General features: G+C 37.5%; 1 protein-coding gene across 19 annotated transcripts in view; it reads left to right on the top strand.

Moving 5' to 3' along the window:
• Window positions 1–21,446, top strand: part of LOC141453273 (uncharacterized) — a 234,731-nt gene that overhangs the window by 141,449 nt on the left and 71,836 nt on the right. For 18 of the 19 annotated variants that reach the window (XM_074126272.1, XM_074126275.1, XM_074126273.1 and 15 more), the window contains one exon: window positions 21,239–21,375. In XM_074126272.1, the coding sequence (XP_073982373.1) occupies window positions 21,239–21,375 (137 nt within the window). Of the gene's footprint in view, window positions 1–14,433; window positions 14,591–21,238; window positions 21,376–21,446 lie in introns of those variants that run through there. The other variant, XM_074126277.1, reaches the window with a different exon arrangement.

Below are 21,446 nucleotides of genomic sequence, written 5' to 3' on the forward strand. Positions count from 1 at the left end.
CGCCCCTTATTGGACGCGGAATGAGGGTTTCCGCCAACCCCCCTCGCCTTTACCATCCCCCCCGCGTATCCATACCCACTTTTGCCTACCATCACGGTACACGCTGTGAATCAAAACATTCACGGTTTTGTGCGCGCCCTAATTGACACTGGAAGCCACCAAACGCTCATTACGCGTCGGTTCGCTAACCACCTCCGCTCCCCCTTTCACCGGTGCTCCTCCGATTTGCTCACGCTCGGCGGCGCTGTTACCGCTCACTCCCGGTATCGAACCAACTTCTTTATCTCCCATTGCGGAGATCCCCCCCTGTTGCGGGTCCATGCTACCGTCCTAGAGGATATCATTCCTCCGCTGCCCACGCGGCCTTTTGCTGGCAGTTGGCCCCATCTCCAAGCTCTCCCCCTGGCAGACCCCTCATTTAATTATCCGCAGCCCATTGAGCTGCTGTTGGGAAATGATGTGTTACCGCACCTCATGCTCACTGGGGTAATTCGCCCCACGCTTCGCGCGCCGGGCGCTTTCCGCACTACCTACGGCTGGGTACTTCATGGGCCATACCGCCCAGCGCTGTCTAGGAATATCCACGTACGCTTCGCGCCCGGAACTGTGTTTCATACTCGCGAGTCCAATCCGTCTCCCCAGCGTTCCTCCGTGTCACCTCTCGTTCTGGATGCGGTGGCTCTCATCCCTGCGCCTTCCGCCGCTGAAACCAGAGAATGCGTCACTCACACATCCGCAAATCCGTACTCCGCTTCCGAATCGGTCGCTCCAGCTATCGCGCTTCCTGTGGTACTCGACCCCGTTCCCCGAGACGCAGACGAAGACCTCGCCTATTTGGTCCGACGCTTCTGGGAGGTGGATAAGGTTCCGGAACGACTGCCGCTCACCCCTGAAGAGCGCATTTGCGAAGACCTCTACCTCCGCGATACATATCGTCTTGCTAACGGCCGCTATGTAGTTCCGCTTCCTCTCCGGGCTCCACATTTGGGTGCTTCCAGAAATGTGGCCACGCGACAGTTTCTCCGCTTGGAAAAACGCTTCGCTCGAGACTCAGAGCTTCGGCACGCGTACCATGACGTTATGCAGGACTACCTGGATAGCGGGCATATGGACCTTGTATCCGCGTCCGATACTCCCCCCTCTTATGAGCCATTTTATATTCCGCATCACGCGGTGCATCGCCCAGACGATCCCCCGAACAAACTCCGCGTAGTTTTTAATGCATCATGCGCTTCCGCCAACGGACATTCTCTCAATGACCTTCTATTTACCGGACCCAAGCTACAAGCGGATATCGCCACGCTCCTGCTCCGTTTCCGCCTCCATCGCGTGGTATTCACCGCGGACATCCGACAGATGTACCGCCAGATTCGGGTGCTACCTGCCCATCGTGACTATCAACGCATAATTTGGCGATTCTCTCCAGATGAACCGTTGCAAACGTATCGTCTTAACACCGTTACTTTCGGCGTATCTTCCGCCCCTTACCTCGCGCTGCGCACCATCCGCCAACTCGCGCTCGATGAAGGGGATAAATACCCCCATGCTAAACTCGCGCTCCAAGAAGAAGTGTATGTCGATGACATACTCACTGGAGCAGACTCCGAGGTGACTGCAAAGCATCTGATGGAGCAGGTCCGGCGGCTTCTCATGGCGGGCGGTTTTGAGTTACGTAAGTGGGCCACGAATTGCCCATCGTTGCTCCGGAGCCTACCCCCCGAGCACTGCCGCCAACCCACCTCCGAGGACCCCCTTCAGCTTGATCGGGATCCTGTGCTCAAAATTCTGGGGCTGGGTTGGGATCCCACTACTGATAGCTTTTTCTACGCGGTGCGCATGGCTGAACCCGCATCCACCAAACGTGCCATCCTTAGCCAAATGGCCAGAATTTTCGATCCCTTGGGATGGCTAACCCCGGTCGTTTTCAAGGCCAAGTTGTTTTTTCGCCAACTCTGCCGGCTGCAACTTGATTGGGATCAGCAACTCCCTACGGAGCTCGCAGCCCCGTGGCTCGAATTCCAGCAACGCCTGCCCGAATTGGGACGTATACGCTTACCACGATTGCTTCCCACGATCGACGCCGCTTATACCCACCGCTTAGTCGGATTTTGCGATGCGTCCGAGAATGGATACGCCGCGGTCGTCTACTTGCATACCACCTCCCCCCGTGGAGAGTGCCAAGTGCACCAGGTGGCCGCCAAGTCGAAAGTTGCACCTAACAAGACCATGTCGCTGCCGCGGCTGGAGCTGTGCGGAGCACATTTATTAGCTAAATTGCTGCACTCCATTGCCTCGTCCATGCTCCCGCAGTTAGGGGCATATCTGATCGCGTTTTCTGACTCCACCGTCACGCTTGCCTGGATTCGCGGCGAGAGCCATCGATGGAAGACCTTTGTTGGCCATCGCGTAGCTGACATCCAGGAGCTCATCCCCGCTAATGCTTGGAGGCATGTGGTCTCTGAGGATAATCCCGCTGACTGCGCTTCACGAGGCGTGCAACCGCATCAGCTGCAGCCACACCCGCTTTGGTGGACCGGGCCACCCTGGCTCGCCGAGACCCTTGATAACTGGCCTACCTCTAATGATCCCGTGCCCTCGGATCTGGTTCAGCAGGAAGAACGCGCCGACCCCCCGCTCACGCTTGCGCTCCCCGCTCAAGAGGAGCCCTTTTTCACGCGCTATTCATCGCTTCTCCGCTTGAAGCGGGTTACCGCCTACTGCCTTCGTTTTTTGTTCAACTGTCGTAATTCTGCTACACCGCGCCAGGGTTGGCTTAGCACTTCGGAATTACGGAGTGCGTTCATCGCGCTAGTACGCTTATCCCAAGCTCATGCGTTCCCCGTCGAAATGAAGGAAGCACAAGACCCCCAATCGCGTCATCGATTGGTGCGTCAGTTGAACCTGTTCACGGACAAGGATGGAATACTCCGCGTAGGCGGGCGCTTATCCGCCTCCACGCTGCCTTATGGTTTTCGCCACCCGCTCTTACTACCTAAGGATCATCATCTCACGCGGTTAATAGTGGATGACGCACACTTACGCTTACTACACGCTGGGGCGCTTGCTACCCACTCCTATTTACGCCGACAGTACTGGATCGTCAATGGACGAAACGTGGTACGCCACCGCTTAGCTAAATGTAACCGCTGTTTTTCTGTCAAACCGCGCCCTGTTATCCAACCGCTAGGAAACTTACCCACTGAACGCATCTCCGCCGCATCCGCATTCACAGTGACCGGGGTTGACTACGCTGGCCCGTTCGCCATCTCCAGTGCGCGCCTCCGCGGAGCTGTCACCACTAAGGGCTACCTGGTGGCGTTCATTTGTTTCGCCACCAAGGCCGTTCATTTTGAAATCGCTTCGGAGCTCTCAACATCCGCGTTCCTCGCCGCCTTTAGACGCTTCACGGCCCGCCGCGGACTTCCCACCACGGTGTTTTCCGACAACGGAACTAACTTTGTCGGGGCCCATCACCAGCTCCGTGATCTCGGCCGCTTAATACGCAACCCCCGCCATCAGCAGTTATTTGTTGATTCCGCCTCCACGCGTGGTATTGATTGGCGTTTCATACCACCCGCTAGTCCTCACTTTGGCGGATTGTGGGAGGCCGCGGTTAAATCCGCGAAGCACCACCTCTCCCGCGTGATTGGGAAGCAAACGCTAACGTATGAGGAGCTGCTCACTGTGGTTACTGAGGTCGAGGCAATCCTTAATTCTCGCCCCCTCTGCGCTCTCTCCTCTGACTCCGCGGATCCGGAGCCGCTGACGCCGGGACACTTCCTAATTTTCCGCCCCCTAACCGCTCCGCCTGAGCGCCGTCTTACCCATCTGGCACTCAACCGCTTGTCCCGGTGGAATCTGACACAACGTATCCAGCAGGACTTCTGGACGCGCTGGAGTCAAGAATATCTGCATACGCTGCAGCAGCGTGAGAAATGGTTGCTACCCGCCACAGCCATCTCGCCGGGTACTGTCGTCATTCTTCGCGAAGACAATGCTCCTCCCCGCCAATGGCCGCTCGGCCGCATTACCGCCTTACATCCCGGACGAGATGGCGTCTGTCGGGTGGCTGATGTGACCACCGCGTCCGGCACTTTCCGCCGACCGCTAAACAAGCTCTGTCCTCTCCCATCGCAATAGAGATTCCGCTTATCAATCTTCGCTGAAGCCAAGCCTTCAGGGCGGGCGGGATGTTCGGTCGTGACTAACTTCCGACTCCCGCGGCTCAGTCTCGCGCCCGCGCGCGTACTAATGTACGCATCCGCCTTAATTTCCTGCTATCACTATCGCCAATTACTAAGTCTTATTTTTTATTCAATAATTTTCAGTATATTAAAATCTTAGTTTCCGTTTCTTATGCCAAATGCGTCACTACCTATCACTTCTATTTCCTTTATTTGTTTTTCCTATTCTAAGCCCTTTGCCCCACTACTTCCTTTAGGACCGTGTGGTCACCTTTCGAGCCTACACAGTTCTCTGCGGGACCGCGCTATTTACGCTTCTGTGTTTCTGTGCTAATACGCTTATATTCAACGCTTCACTCATCACTTCACGCCTATCATTTTTCATCTGCATCTAGTGCCCTTAGTACGCTATTACTTTCATACTTCCGCTGACACCTAACAGTACGCATCATCCGCATCTAAACGCCTCTCCCGAATATCGCTTCACGCATATTCCACCGCTTATAGTGCACTTATTGCACTATTCCCCCTTTACTCTTCCGCTTACCTCATTTCCACTTCCGCTACGCTTCTATGAGCCTGAGCCCAAATATTGCCTCCCTTTCTCAGAGCTCAACACACACACACACACACATTTACATAAACATATATACACGCTTCCGCTCCACAGCTTCCTTTCCTCTCATCGCTTCTCAGGCAGATTATCAACATACCTCACGCACATCGCTCCTTGCAAAGGGTAAGTACCTTCCCCTTTTTCTTTTATTTCTCTTTAGTTTTTCTATTCTTCTTTGTCTACTATTATTTCGTACAGCGCCCACTTGGGCATTTGGGTGTAGGCGTACTCGAGCGCCTACACTCGATCTTAACTTATCCTTCCACTTAATTAGAATTATTAGCCAATAGCATGTCTTTTCAATATATATAAATGTACAATCTATATTACAAAAACTAAATATGTAATACATTTCACTGAAAATGTCTTATATTTCAGATTTGTTTTAAACTTTAGTATATGTATTTTTTTAATCTTTAGAGATCATTTTCTGAGCGACTTAATAAAAGTTTGAATCTTACATTAATAATAGAATATAAATTAATTCTGTTATGTGCATAATTTTGGTAATTTCTGAAATCAGGCTCCGGACTTTATTTTATTGTCTTGAATTATCTTAAAATTGTAGTGATTTAATTAATTAAAAAACTTGTGTTTTTTCTTATTTTTCTTTTTATTATATAAGTTTTCTGATCTATGTTCATCTATTCTAATGGTTCTTAATTAATTTATTTTTTGATCTTAAATTTCTAAATAATTAATTTCATTTGATTGACACCTTTCCAATTAGTATATACAAGATGATATAAAACAGTTATCAAATAAATGAATGTGTCTAAGAATGAGAGTCAAGAATAACATAAAAAATAAATTATTTGCTTTTAATAATTTCCAAAGAAATAATTTTATCTTAATTATTAGGACATAATTAAAAAACTGTTTTCTAACTTTTAATAAGAAGTCAAGCTAATGTAATGAATTTAAAAGCGGTAAAAATATTTTGCTAAGAAAATGCAGAAAAGACACAATAGAGGGTGGGTCCAAAGAGTCAGAAAGTATTTCTATTATTAAATTTTATTGGTATTTTATAATTGTTTGCAAATTAGAACTAGAGTAGAGTTTGAGATCCTTGGTTGGGAAAGTTTGGTAAAGTGCCCGTGAAGTCCAAGGCAGACTTTAGCTAGCCACTCCTTCAATGGTTTGCTGGAGGCGGTGATGAAGTGCCGCCCCTGGAGGGTGGCCATATTCCACCAGCTAACAGACAGCTTTAATTATCAGCATCGTTCTGCCTTCTTTTCTTCGTCTTTTGCTCGTTCCTTTTGCTTTAATCTTGGAATTCAAAACATTCTTTTTATTGCATTAATGTTGTTAACAGACAGATAATTTCTTTTTAAACTTTTTTTTTCCTAGAGATTATTCTTTTTCGCTAAAATTTGAGAGAGAATTAACTGTGGGAAATGGATTCCTTAAAGGGTAAATGATTTTTCTTGACGTTTTATTATTTATTAACTTGAAGTACAAGTATGCCAGCGATTTTCATTGTTTCAGTTCGTTGTGCTGGATGCATTATTGAGGAACAAAATCTTGTTTCTTTCTCTTCACTTTGTAAGAGGAAGTAACACGATCGTGTTAAGTTTATGAAATTGAGTTTTTGACGGAAGTACTGTAAACACTAATGGAGAGTTGTTAATCTCTGAGTTAACAGAATATATGCCAAATTTTCCAACTTGGTATTTTATTAGAATAGAATCTATTTAGATTTCCGTTTGGAATTTATTCAAAACAGGCTCTTTAACAAATTTCACAATAGGATAAAAAAAGGAAGAGAATGACGTGATCGGAAATGCGAATTTCCCAAATTTTTCTTTTCAGTTTTCCACGATTTTCTCAAAAATCACTTTCACATAATTTTCATTAGCGTAGAGCATGGTATCTTCCCACAGGTGACCTTAACTTAAGAGTAAAATACGATTTACTGCAGGCTTTTAACATCTTATTTAGAGATAAATATGTCACAGTTTGGTGCATATGTAAATATCATGGTTTCTTTTTTTCTTTTATTCACGTTATTATTCAGATCGCTTTTCTTTGAAATACTTTCAGGATGTCGTACTTCTCACAAAAGTTCCTTTATTAAAGTCCTCATTAATCAGTTCCAATTAATCATTAATAAGGGAAGTTGTTAGTTGATTGGTTAACCTACTGGAGTTACACCTGATGTTCCCAGATTCGAATCTATCGGCTGTCCTTGAGACTTTTTCTTCTTACTGCTCATTGGCCGGTAATGGACAGTGGTGTCTGTAACGAGAGAACATGGTCCGGCAGTGCACAAGAAAAACTCCGGCGCCCATGACCTCAGATTTTGATGAATCTTATGTTCAAAATAAAATAAAATGTCGAAGTTTTAAAGAAACCTTGCAGTAAGAGAGAGTGAGAAATTCTTACATATTTCGAATTTGATTGCAAATTTAAATTCATTGACCGTAGCACCATTTCAACATAGTTTTTTTTAAACCAATAATAAATTAACAAGTTGGTTGTCACTTAAGTTGAAATTCAGTTATAATGATTAATCTTAAAAATGACCATTGCGTGACCTCGGCCTAATTGTTATTATAACATAAGCCAGTTTTGACTGCGGTGTGTTGAAAAATTACTACAATTCCAATACTGTTCCCCATTGCAATTAACCGCAGCGTTGCTGTTTTGGTTTAAATAGTTATTTATATTTGAATATCGAAACGTGCTGTCCTAAAAATTGTAAATGATATTTATTTTTTAAAAAAAGGTATTTGATTAATAATGTTTCATTATAAATGACTAGAATCATTTATCATTTCAGAGGTGTAAGTTAGATTCTTAAGAATTTATAATAAATACTTAGCTTTTCAGATGTAACTAATGTTTCTCCATGGACATCTTTATGGTTCATACTTAAACATGAATTGATTATTTAAATTTTTTAAAATCGATGAGACATTTAACTCTTAATTAATTTGGGTGTCTACTACCAGTTGTATATGACAAGAACATGGATTCCTTCAAAGGAATTAATTAAATTGAAGTAATTACCTTTACTCTGCCCTTTAGGACAATTTAATTAACTAACGTCGTTGACGACACTATATCTGCTGTTCGCCTCGACGTGAAATCAAGAGATTTCATAGTTTTATTTTTGTAAGTAATCAAAATAGTAATCATTTTTGAGCTAATAAATCAGAATGTCCAATTAGGAGAAACGAGTGTCTGGATTGTATGTAATTAATCGATAGTTAAAACTGAACTTTAATTCGAAGATTTTAGTTCGTTGTGGTTTACTTTTAGGAAACAGTGATTCTTGCAGAAATATGTAGTAATCTAGATATTAATTTAGTGCTGGGTGTAGATATATTAAGAATGCCAATTGCCAACGAAACAGGTAGGATGATTCTTCTCGGCTTTACCACGCATACTTAAATGAATCTACGAAATTTCTATTAGCAAGCTATATAATTTAAACTGCATTTTTTTGACTAGACATATGAGTGCGGTCAGGTACGACCCTTTGCACTTAATGGGATATTTAAAAAAAATTTAACCTTTCAAACATTAATAGTGTATAAAAGATTTCTGGGGCCGGCTACTTAAAATATATTGATGTTACTGCGGCCTCTTATTGAAATTCCTGCAAGAAAATTTGTATTTGATATTAATCATGCCGTACACATTAAACGCTTTTAGTCTTTTTATTGGAACATCTAAAATTAATGGAGCAGTAAATTTGTTAATTTGGTTTCGTTACAACAGTTCTTTGTTCTCCATCCCTAAGGCGCTTATAAAAAATAAATTACATAACTTGTTCACGTAACAGTTACCCTGGAACCGAACATGCTACCGAACTATTGATTACTACATAATAAACATAGTTTTTTTAGGCATAATTATGTTGTAAAAACACTTCCGTTTTTATAAAACATTTTATATATTTTATTTAATTTAAGGTAATGAGCATTACCTAGTTGATGTATTTTATGTACTTCCGTACATAAACTGAACTGAAACTGTAAAAAAATGAGTAAAGCAACAAACATGAATTTCGTGTTAGGTTTATCAACTACATTAATTTAAACAACTTTATGCTCCCCTTGCTTGTTAAATGAAAACCGGAGAAGATTATATCAGGGAAATTAATTTGTAAATGCTATACTATTTCTTAAGTAATTAATTCTTGACAACTGAAAGTGGAAAGCTAAATGCAAGGAAAAGTTCATTTTTGTTTATGAATATCTACTTCCCCTTTCCCAATGTACGGAAAAGGGTTTATTAGTGTTGGCTTGTGTATGTGTTTAGTCTATCCACTTTAGCTCAAAAAACAGGAAGTTCGATTTATCATTTATGTGTCACCAGGGTCACAAGGATTAAGTCAAAATTAAGCCATTCTTATGAATCATAATTTTTAAATGTTTCGAATTTTTAAATATCTTCATATATTTTCATCAAACTAATATAATTCATTTTAGGAGTTTCGCTGGAGTATCGACCTCAGGCAATTTGGATGAATTTAAAAGTCCAGATTTGATCCGAAGAACTAATCCTGGACGTACGGATATTATGATTTGCATTGCCTCATAGAAGGGACTCAGTCCTGTGTTCTATCCTGAGATCTGTATGTATAGAATCTTTTAGGTCGCTGAGGATTTGGATTTGAAACCACTCCTACATGCATCTAAAGCTCCCATTGATCTAATTTTAGAGCAATAATAATTTCTATATTTGAAAAAAATTCTTGTTCAAAGAGAGTTCAGCTTTAATTTCCTTTTTAAAGCGGTAACGAAAGAAATTTGTTTAATTTTTGTTTTTATAACAGGATTGTTTGTTTTATTTTTAAGAGGAACTTTGCGTTCAGGCAAATTTTCTAAATTGTGTGAAAATTTAAATTTCCATTTTGAGGGCCCCGCCTTTGACATGCTGTGAATGACAAAAAATATAACAAAAACGAAAAATCTGAGGGAGCTGAATGGGACTATTTTTTTTCATCCTGTAATTTTATCGATTACAATCCCTCAAACTTTTTCTGAAATTATTTCTCATTTTTTCTTTAATGTCGCCAACGATTTTCTTAAAACTTAGTTTGTTAAGAATATCAATGTAAATCTATAACTTCATCCTTGATACAATCTTGATATGTAAATCTTGATACATTCTTCCTGGGAAATTCGATTAAGAGCAGTTTTCGGAGAAAATGATTAGGCTTTTTTGTAATGTGCCATTTTAGGGTGATGTACGGTTATATCACTTATGAACAACTCAAAAGGGTAAATTGTGTTGTTAAACTTTCGGGTTTGATGAAAATTTCTCAGTTGCAAGTACCAAACGTTTTTGATCATGGACCCCTATATAATTTTTCGAAATCTCCATCGACCCCCATGAAAGTAATTTTCAGTTAATTAAAATAAAACTATCTATCAGGTACTGTGTTTGTACATTTATTTTATGATTTTAAACATTTTTTAAATTAATTTTACATTGTGTAACAAAATTTTTTGAAAAATAACTTGATGTTGAAATTTTTTTTTTTATTATTATGATCCTTTTAATGTAATTTACACCTGTACCTACAGGGTACAATAAGTAAATGCGATAAGCGTATAATATTTATTAAATAATAAGTAATTATAAATACGTAAAAATAATAAGTAAAGTAACTACAGTATTGCTTCTTAATTAATGAGAGGTGTGTCTGGTTTTCTTTACAAGGTTCGCTATGTTGGGTTCTAAATTGTTTTTCCTTCGACCCCCTGGCTCAGATCGACCCCTACTTTTGTTAAATAGACCCCTGGGGGTCTATATATACCACTTTGGCGACCTCTGCTCTAAGATAGATTTATTATGCAGTTTGTAGAAGAAAAAATGGGGGATCATTCATTTAAAAAAAATATTTTCAACCTTAAATTTATAATAAAATTTTAATTGAATCGTTAAAATTTTCCCATTGATTTTCTGTTCCTTTTTACATTGTTTACTTTCATGGAATTTTTATTCTTTTCTTTCTTAATTCTTAGCATTTTTCTTTTTCTAGCACCATAACTTTTACATCCTTAACTTCTGGTTGTATAATTTATGAATAAGGCTGGTGGGAGGAAAACCCAGCAAAAATATGTTTTTTGTCTTCGTTTTTAAAAATGTAGGTTCAAGAGAGAATAGAGCTTAAAAGAAAAGAAAAAGAGAGTGGTAAATCTCATTCAGAAGGCTGTACTGTCAGATAGTGATCTTTTTATTACGGAATTGTGACTTTTATTTCTACCTTTTTATGCCTTTCTGTAGATTACCTTCTCTGTACTTTAGGCTGAAGGAACATTAACTTTTTTTTAAGGGCCTTGGTGTGTTTCATTAGTAAGATTTGTTCATTTTTATTTTTTGTTCTCACTCTTATATCTGTCTATTTTCTTATCTATTCTATTCTGCGTCTATTCTCAATTAAATAATGGGGTATAAATAATTCGTTCACGGTTTAAAGAAAAGATTTTGTTGCTTAACTGTAGTCCAGCATTCAATACAAGCTTCTTTACATACTTGAGACGATAATGACAAATCATATTTCAGAGCCGAAAATCCACTTTAAATGAAGCGTAGATTTGTATGTGGGAGATTTCCAGTTCGAATCCCGCTTATAGCTTCTTTTAATTAGGTGGGGAAAATGTTAAATAGTAAAGTGTGTGCTTCCACAATCGTCCATGACGACCTAATTGGTAGTTGGACGTTCAGCCTCACCTGGAAAAAATAGGCGATTATTTTAAGTATTATTTTAAATTATATTCTTATCTATTTTTTAAATAATTTCTCTTCCCTCCAATAAAGTGTAACAGATCTGAGACCCCTTTGGTGAATAATCCATTACTGCGAATAATTAATAATAAGATAGTAATTATTTTAATTTTATGAGGAACTAACAGATAACATTGCAATAGTTGCAGGAACACTCTGTGATAGAACTTCTCATCCCACTTTCTTGGGCAGCATTTAAGCGGTTGGTCTGGGAAACAGTTTTATATAAAAGTGGTAGGCTTAGCTATGTGTTGTGTGTAGATCAGAGGGAGCAAGACAGTGAGTAAATATATTTTTAATTAAAAATGTTCTCTTTAACTTCTTCTTTTTTTTTATATCGTGAGTGCAAACTAAAAATCACGGGAAGTGGTATTTCGTTTCCAATTCCCTTTGAAGTCCAGTTTGAAAAAACATTTAATTAGTAAAATTATTTTACAGTTCATGCAACAAATAGCTAAGCTCTTTAAACGAAAATTAATTCTAATTTTGATATTTCTTTATTGATATTAATTAAACGTCCAATTTTAATCTCTATGAAATTTTTACTTACTCTCAAGTTATGCGATCGTGCCAAATTATTAGAAATTAGGTTTTTACAAGTTGGTTCTTTGAGTTAGGAAAAATTGATGATTTGATAATGATCTGTATGAGTATACAAAATTTCACGAAACACGGAAAATCAGAGAAAGTTGAAAGTTTATTTTCCCATAAGGCCCCACCAGGAGACACGACTACTACTTATCTATCTAAATTTCTCAACTAAAATTATCAGTATAAATTTTATACTTAAATTAAATTTCCACTGAGTATAGTAAAAAAGGATTTTTTTCCAACTAGATGTATTTATTGCACTCATGCAGGTTTGTAACTTTTATTTGAAACCTTTTGGCAAAGATAGTGGCTAAACTTACCTTTTAAGTGCAATCCTTAGTCTTATATACAATTGAGAATTTAACGAATGGCTGAAATCTTGAGTTTAAAGGAACTCCCTCACCTTAGAATAGTCCTTTACTGTGTGAATGTTTCACTTATTTTGAGATTCTCTTGAAAATGGTTTTCAATGATTTCCTGTAAGTTCGTATTTACATTTTATTCCATTAGATTTATAACTTTTGTTTAAATAATTTATCTTTGAGAATTTATCTTGGACAGTTCTTGGAGTGGTTAGACATGTCATTTTTTTTTTTATTGCAATGTAATATTCGTTTTTACAATCCGCATAATGAGTTTATCCATTCGTGTCTCTTCAATGAATCAGTTATTGATCATCAACGTCAAGTAAATCACGAGGCTAGGCAACGGTCCCAGTTGACGGTTAGGGTTTACTGCAAGCCTTGAACGAAAGGTACTTTCAGATCAGAGTGAATGGTTATGTTAGAGACCTAGTTATGAAGCATTAGTTATACGGCGCAGAATTTTCGCTTGGAGTCGGTAGATGATGGAATACTTGACTGAATCCCACCATTCGAGACCGTAACGTTTGTCAAGGTGTCTTGCCATTAGCTAGTAGCGTTTTATTTGAGGGCTTGCCGTTTACGACATGTATATGGGTTCCATAACCAAAGATTTAGCTATGAAATAGCATTGTCAATATTTCTCAGTATCATAGTAGTTTGAAAGAAGAACTGTAACTTACTGTATTGAGTTCTTCGAAAAATTGCATGTATAAAATTGAGCATCTAAAACCCTGTATATTTGTATTTATATTTAAGATCGGTTATTCATACAAATATTTAATTTAATTTTATTACTCGTTAGTACTCACCTAATTACCTAGGCTTCAATAGATTGATTTTATGCAATCAAATTTTATGATCTGCTGGTAATATACTGAAGCACTATCTTTACTCTTCTACTTCGACAATGTAACGTTCTCCTTGCCAGCGTCTGAATTCACAAGTTAATAAACAATCTTGGCCCTCTCATAGGTCAGAGGGTCGTAAAAATAGCTGTAAAAATGTTTACCTCGTCTGGATGTACTAAAAAGTTTATTGAGTGAAAATGTCTTCAGATCTTTCGTGGGTATGTAATGTTTTACTATTTTTTTTGGTTTTGAAAGTTTTACCGCATTGTAAAAATCTTATTTAAATTCATTCGTTCCTTTTTAGATTCGGTCGAACTAATTTCCTGACTTGCTGTGGACAAGACAGTAGAATGTTTAAAAGAAAAGATTAAGAAATAAGGAGTCAAGCAAATAGTAATTTACCAAAAAAATCAAATAATTTTTAGAAATTAATCTAAAATATTAACTACTATATTTTAACAATGAGTGTATTTGGAAGACAATAATTACAGTTACAAAAGCTCTTTCAAAAGCCATTTTTCATGAAAAGTATTTCAAACAATAGCGGTAGTTATTTGCGTAGACGGTGGTAATGAAGAAATAAATAAATCGCTCCAATTCCCTTCAGATCGAACGATTTTCTTTAAATTGAAATCATAGCAAATAAGAATTAATTTTATTAATATTACTTAGGTGCGTGGTGACTATGTAGGATTCAGTGAACAGTTACTTTCAGGTGCAGGAACATAGTGTTGAATTCAGTGAAATTGTATTAAAAAAAATTTTTTTAGAGGGAACCTAATCGCCTCTCTCCTCCAAAACTGTTCTTACGGCTATTTTGTGAGATACCTTGTAACCCCAGCCAAATGTATTTGCATGAAGCATTACAAAAAACTACTAGTGATTTGTGAAATGTTTCACACCGCAATCTTTGCTTAAAGTGCTACTTATACTTTGGAATGAAAATAAAATGTCTGATGTTTGTGGGTGTGGGTGCTGCATGAGGTCGCGGTCTAATGAGTGTAGGGACACGCGAGCTAGAGCCGCACTTTTGTTCGACCTAAATATATATAACTTCGGTTGTAGAGGTTGGGTTTGACTGCCTCAGTCAGTCTTGAAGTGGCCTCTTTCCTTACCACAGTCTTCATGTTTGTCCCATCCAACAAATGTTTGTGGCCTCAATTCATCTATTATTTTTCGTTACCGTGGTACATACAACTGCCAGACGTGTTCTCTGTCATCCAGCTTCTCCAAGGCATGGTGGTAAGTTCCACTGGTTTTCTTATCAAAAATTCATACCTTGCCTGATGTTTTTTTACTTTCTTGCAAGTGGAAGTACGCTATCGTGTAGAATTTCGCATTTGAGCATTCATTTGAAATACAAGTTTTGAGGGCTGATATATTCGAAAAAATAGTTTTTACAAATTGGTTTGAGTGCACTCAAAATGCTAGTGAGTTAGATTTTGATATTTCGCTCAGTTGTTTACCAGTCTTCCGATCACTCAACCGGAAGTGGCTCTTAACAAAAACAATTTTTCTAAAACTTAGTACGCTCCTTACATACGTTCCATTAACTGCAAAAAGATGTTCCCCTTTTCCTTCCGGATTCTATCGTTAGAATGGAGAAAGAGTTGTCTGCTAAGTATCCATTCTTATTTCTGCGTGGGCAAACTCATTTGTGCCACTAATGGGCTTTACTTTTCACCCGTATAGCTGCCAACCTTCCTTGATAAATTGTGTGAGTTGTATGTAAGAGATAAATTTTCTGGTGGGTAGTATAGTATAATCAAATTCCGAGATGTGCCAAATTTGGAAATTTCTTTGAAAACAGTTTAGATTGTATCATTTTCTGAAATATTAGGGATACTTTGAGAAAATTTTGTTTCCCTGTATAAAAAAAAGATCTTTAGAAAAAGGCAACCTGAAATTGAGAAAACACCGGAATGAAGAAAAGTCACAAAAATTTAAAATTCTATATCTGTTCTATTTTGTAGATCCATAATTTATTCAGTGTAAGATACGGTTCGAAGATTTTTCTCAGTTGGTAAAGCAGATTAATCACTTCTACTGTATTAATTTATTCTGTGTGATACTATATATAACCATCGTCATTATTGATTTGAGAGCATTTGAAACATTGAATATAGCGTTTTAGTCAATGCAGGGCAAGTCTTCTAAGCAAGCATTAACTTTTTCTTGCATCGATTCATGATTGCCTAACAAAGTTGTTTTATTTCTTTAGTGTAATGCCCAGTTCATTCTGCAAGTAATTCCGAAATAAACTGCTTGTCAGAAATTAATTGCTCCACCTAAAAGAAGCATTATATAGTTTGTTTAAATATACTTAAGAGTTAATGTGCTTTAAGAAGTGATTTCAATAGGCTTAGGGAAATGACATCAATTAAAAAAAAAAGTTTAATAATGGACTAATTTAAAAATGGACTACGTATATCAATATAGCATAATTGATGTTTTCTTGAGTTCTCATTCCAAGGTTGCTGCTAGTGACAAATCAACCCATCATGTACCACACATTTCTATAGAGAGTTTAAATCGAGAGAAAGAACTTACTTATGCTGTTTGTTTCTGTTTTAGGAAAGTAGAGCGAATTTTGCAACATGGGGTCGAACATGTTTGTTGAAAGATTGCATGAAACCAGCATGAACAAGGTTATAACAGGAACAAAGCATAACAGGTTTTGGATGTAAACCAGAGGTGTTCCTAACTCTATGTGTGCATATTTCACGCTTTATCATCGCACCAGTATAACGCTATGACCTCAAACAAAGTCGCGCCTTTCAACGTAAATCCTTTAATCGTAAATCTTCGATCATTTTGCCTCTGACAAAAACGGTAAAGTTAATGAAGTTACTTTTAGTTGACATTTTCTTGTCACTAGCGGAGCCTAGTTTTTTTTTTTTGAAATCGTGACAAATGGCATGAACGGTAGGAATAAAATCAAACGACGCTGTACGATAGTAAACAGTTAGCACGGATATTATTTTGCCTGAAAATACACGGAATGGAGTGTATTGACAAGATCGTGCTTCATGCAAGTCGACAATTCATCCTTTTCAAAGTTGGTTCACTGCGTAATGTACTGTTTTCTGGCAATTCTAGCCGAGGCGGAAATTCAAAGCTCTATTTTCTCAACAAAACATTGATTGGTAGCTAGCAATCTTTTCCCTAATTTTCTGGTCTTAAGAAATAACGTTTCTGAATAACTTATGGTCCTATAGTTCCTTTTTCTTTTTACTTGTATTGATTTTTCTCTTCTTTTTTCATGATTCTAGAGTTGTTATTGACTTCGCTACGTAATAAGCTTATTATTCTTTTTGTGTTCCTCTGTTCTTTCTTTATAAACTCAAGGTGAGCATAATAATTGAGGAAACTCTTATGTTGTTATGTTTTTGTTTCTACAATCTAGACTTGATTTATCCTATATAATGTAACTGTTTTACTTTTTAGGGGACAAATTGAAACAAGTCTTGTAAATAAGAATATTAAACGCAGAAATTACACCTTTTACTTTTTCATATTATGAGATTATTGTATAATTCTCGAAAACCATCAGTCAACAAAAATATATATTTCGAATTCCATGTCAATTTTAAAAAAAAAATCCCACTTAATCCCTCTCTTTCTCTCTTGATGAGTAGGTCTTATGGCAAACTAGAAGCGGTCCTTTTTAATTTTTTCCCCCTCATATCTTTAGCAATAGATAGAAAAATCCTTGAAGATTCATCCTCTTCACTTGCTAAGGCGATAATAGTTTTAAAACGGAACTGATTCTTAAATCAGAAAGAAGCTAGTTTATGCTCTTTGCTCTTTTGAATCGTTTACTACCGATACTCAGAAAATAAAACTACCCCGCCTCAGAACTTGGTAAATTCAACTCTTGACCATCTATTCAGCTTTCGCATTGATCCTTCTATGGTTCATTAGGCTCGCAGAATCGTAGTCACCACTGTAGACTCCCATAAGCGGATTTGATTCTGTCCGGGAGTTTCCGTGTACCGTTCTCAGCCGTTGATCGAATATTGCTCTAGAAAAGTAGAGCATTCTTATACATATAGTTATACCCAAATCTTACTTTTCTGGTCATTATTTGAATTCAGTGCAAAATCTTCTTTTCTATCTATTATCGACGGCATTTCGCTAGGGGACATTTTAAACCAACCTTTAACAGAAAAAGTTTATTTTATTAAACATAACAATAATAACTTTTAATTTTTATGTACATATTATAGTTTTTGATTTGTTTTCTATAACCTTATGAATGATAAATGAAAATAATTCAATTTGATCTTTGCCCAATTATAAAACTTTGTTTTACTCTTGCCTAATTTTTTATATAAATTTTGTACAGTTTAATACACAAATACGGTAGTGTTCATTGGGATGGTAAGTTGCAAGCACACTAAATTCACTGTTAATATTATTGCGTGATCCAAGGTATTCTCACAGGTGACTGTTGGCATTTAGTGTGAGTTTGGTGTACAAAATTATCGGTCGCCGTCGTACACCTTTTATGAGAGGTAGGAGTAAATAAAAAAAAAAAAAAAAGGCAATTTTTGATCTATACATTATGATATAGTTTTAATTAAAGATTTATTTGTTAAAATTTGTAAGCTTAGTAGAAATTAACACTTCTAATTAAGTTAATCTATTGAAGTATTAAATTAAATTATAAAGCTTGGTTAGATCAGTTAATAGTAGGCTATGGAGGAAGTAGAGCTTAGCTGGGCTTCTTGGCACTAGGATCGCCTTGCTAGGTTACTTTGTTTTTTCAATGAAAATTACTTACTAATTTTCCTTCTACTCATTAGTTACTTAAATACGTATCATTACCCTTATATGATTATTTTCATTAATAATTTATGTATAATTTTTTTCTTGTATGTTGGGCTAAATAGGTGGCCAATACCTTAAATTACCCTTAAATGGACATCATCTTTCCACCAGAAGTGTCTTTATTCGAACTAGCCCATGATCATTCTACAAACATAATTTATGGAACTACTTTTGCCGTAAAGGTTTCAAATTAAAAAAAAGAAAACTGAAAATTATTTTCAGTAAACTGTAAAAGTAATACGTCACCTAGTCAAATGATTAAATTTAAACTTTCTACATCCAACAAGATTTCAAATTGTCTTCCACGTTCATTGAAACGCTGTCAGTCTCGTGACGATCTCCGACAATAATGTAACAATCTCCATCTTCGTCCCAATTTTATAATATAGTACTGAAAGAATTGTATGGCACAACAGGAGAGCTTTGGCAGAGGACAGAGCGTGATGGAGGAAGAAGTATAAGAAGAAGGGAAGGAAATTGATGATGATGATTATTATTGGTTTCTTCTAGCACCACGGTAGCTGAGCGGTAGAGGCGAGAACCGCAAAACCAAGAAGTATGTTTCGAATCCCTGGGGTTAGGCCTTGGATTTTTTCTGTTTAATATGAGAACTTTACAGTGAAGTATGTTTGCTAGTTGCCTCTGCCCACGATACCTAATTGGTAGTTGGACGTTAAGCCCGCCTGAAAAAAATAGACATTACTTTACTTTACTCTGTAAATAACAATTTCGAGTCAGTTCTTCGCACCACTCAAAATGTGATAGATAGTCCCCTAGCTTGCAGGCGATTACGGCAGCTTTCGTCTGCCTATACCGTATTGATGTTATTCAAATAACACCTGGTCTTTATTAAATGATCCTAAGAATGTGTTTCTTAGTACTGCTGCGCCATTAGTCATAATTCGAATGCGTCATTCAATTGGTGAACGTATTACAAACTCTATCTTTTTGCTTCCGCTTCTCCTACAGAATAATATCTTGTATACTGTAACAATTAAATTAATTCTTATACTATAAATAAGCTATAAATGGTTTAAATTGAAAATTGCGATGGGTATCATTTGTCTGTATTTGTTTTATGAGGGATTGAGAGTGAAGTAGTGATTAGGGAGAAAGTGTCGGGATAAAATAGCTAATTAGTAATGTAATGGGACACCAAGCGTTAATATTGGCCCAGGATTGAGGATGGTACTAATATGGGACGTGACGTTGATGCAACTGGATGTTCCTAATAGAAAGCATTCATGTATGATCCATCAAAGCACATTGTGAGCTCGAAATGCCGCGCAGAGCACGCGGTGTATGCCTAACAAATGTTGAATTATAATCATTTAGTTGCCACCTTGCATTATGCTATATCCATATCTCTCCCTGCTAACACAGTGCGCTCCACTAGTTCTTCCTGTCCCTTCTGTATTGTGTCGCAATTTATGACTACAATTCTACGCAAAATGGCCGTTTTCCTTTCAGTTATAGTTTTTCATGAAAATTATTAATTAAAAATAATGTTTTAAAAATTATGATTTTCCTTTTTTAAAATTCAACATAATTTGAAAAACCTATGTTGTTTCAACATTTGAGATCCTTGGCGCCCAGAGCTTTTGCTTTTCACTGCATTGTTTTCCGGACATTGTTTTCTCGTTACAGACAACACTGACTATAACCGGACAGTGAGCTGTAAAAAGCTCCTACAAAGAGAAAATCTAAGGGCCAGCAGCTGGACTTACCACTATGTTACGGTCAAAAACTATACTTGCTGACTCTTTTAAAATTCTTAATGTCAAAGTGTCAAATCAACCTCTAATGATGAATGACCGGACAGTAATAGAAAAACCAAGCGTGAGATAACATATAAAATCAGTGACGTAAATAAATATATTTGAATAAAAATGTTTTAAGGTTTTTTTTTTATTTTATTTTTTTACTTGAGGTAAGTCGTTATACATTTTTTCTACCAACGTTACCTAGAGAAACCCCGAAACTCGGTAATTTGTATTGTAGCATAAAAAAAGAGTACTCTAACCATTTTTATTTGTTGGTCTAAAGAATGGCTTTTTTTTAAGAAAAAAAGAAAATAAACTTTGCAGATAGAGTGAATGTTGCCCGTTACAGTCATTAGGTTGACGTGAATCCAAGGATTCTTTTATTTATTTCTTTCTCTGGGTATTCTAATTGGATTCTGCTCATCTGCGGTTGGGTAACACTGTGTGTCGCCTTTTGCTCCGGTTTCACAAACAAGGACAAAAAACTGCCTCACTATTTTTAGGGAATTGTACTCACTCATTTGTATCACACTATTCAATTTATAGTTGCTCTTGCTTACAATGTTCCTAGTAAAATTCCACCATATCGTATCATCTCGTAATCTCTAATCTCTGAATCTCAATCTCATCTACTATTTCCTTAATTATATCTGCAATATAACAGAGCTGAAGTAAATGGTTAAAACTAATAATTAATTTTTATGAATTATGACTTACAGTGTGGAAAAAATCAAGCTTAGCGGTTTGAACGAGTTTTTTTGAATGACTTATTTCCCCATTAAACTATCTAAATCTTTGTATTTACTTCACGTTAATGAGGAGAGGTAATTTGTTGTCTTCTCAATTTTATCAAACTTCAATTAGCGATGTCTCATAGTTTCTCTTTCTCTCACTGATGTAGGAATGTCTATTACAAGCCGAAGGCGATACACATTTTTGCCAATACGTATTTTGGTATCACAATCACAAAGCATAGAAAAAATTTGGATCCAGTAATTACCTATTTAACATTATTATGCTCGTTTTCTAGCTGCCCTAAAAAAAATAGTGCTGGTCTTCAATACTACATAGAGCTTACTTGAAAGATTCAGATAGTTTACTTAAACGATTCTCAATCATAGAGCACTAGTTTCGACTTACTAAGAACATTTTTTGTTGAGTTTTTTGACCAATGAATGGGCCAGTTGCCAAACATACTTATGAATTTATAAGACGAACGTCCAATAACATTAGTTTATTCTTAAGAATCCAGATTAATGAAAAATGTTTTGAATTTATTTTTTTTCTATTGCAGCCTGTAATCGTACATATTTTGGAGAAGTAGGCAAAACGTATGATCTGGAGTTACACCGTCCTAGAGAAGGAAAATTGCCGTATTTCTGCAAACTCAACTTGACTGCTGGAGGTGGACATTTTGGAGATATTGTGCAAGTGGGTATTTTTTATTTAAATAATTTTTTAAAAAGTAAATTCTTATTTACAATTTATAATGCATCCCATTG

This window comes from Rhodnius prolixus, unplaced genomic scaffold (genome assembly GCF_049639745.1).
Source record: "Rhodnius prolixus isolate KJV_2025 unplaced genomic scaffold, Rpr scaffold_3, whole genome shotgun sequence".
Lineage (NCBI taxonomy): Eukaryota > Metazoa > Arthropoda > Insecta > Hemiptera > Reduviidae > Rhodnius > Rhodnius prolixus.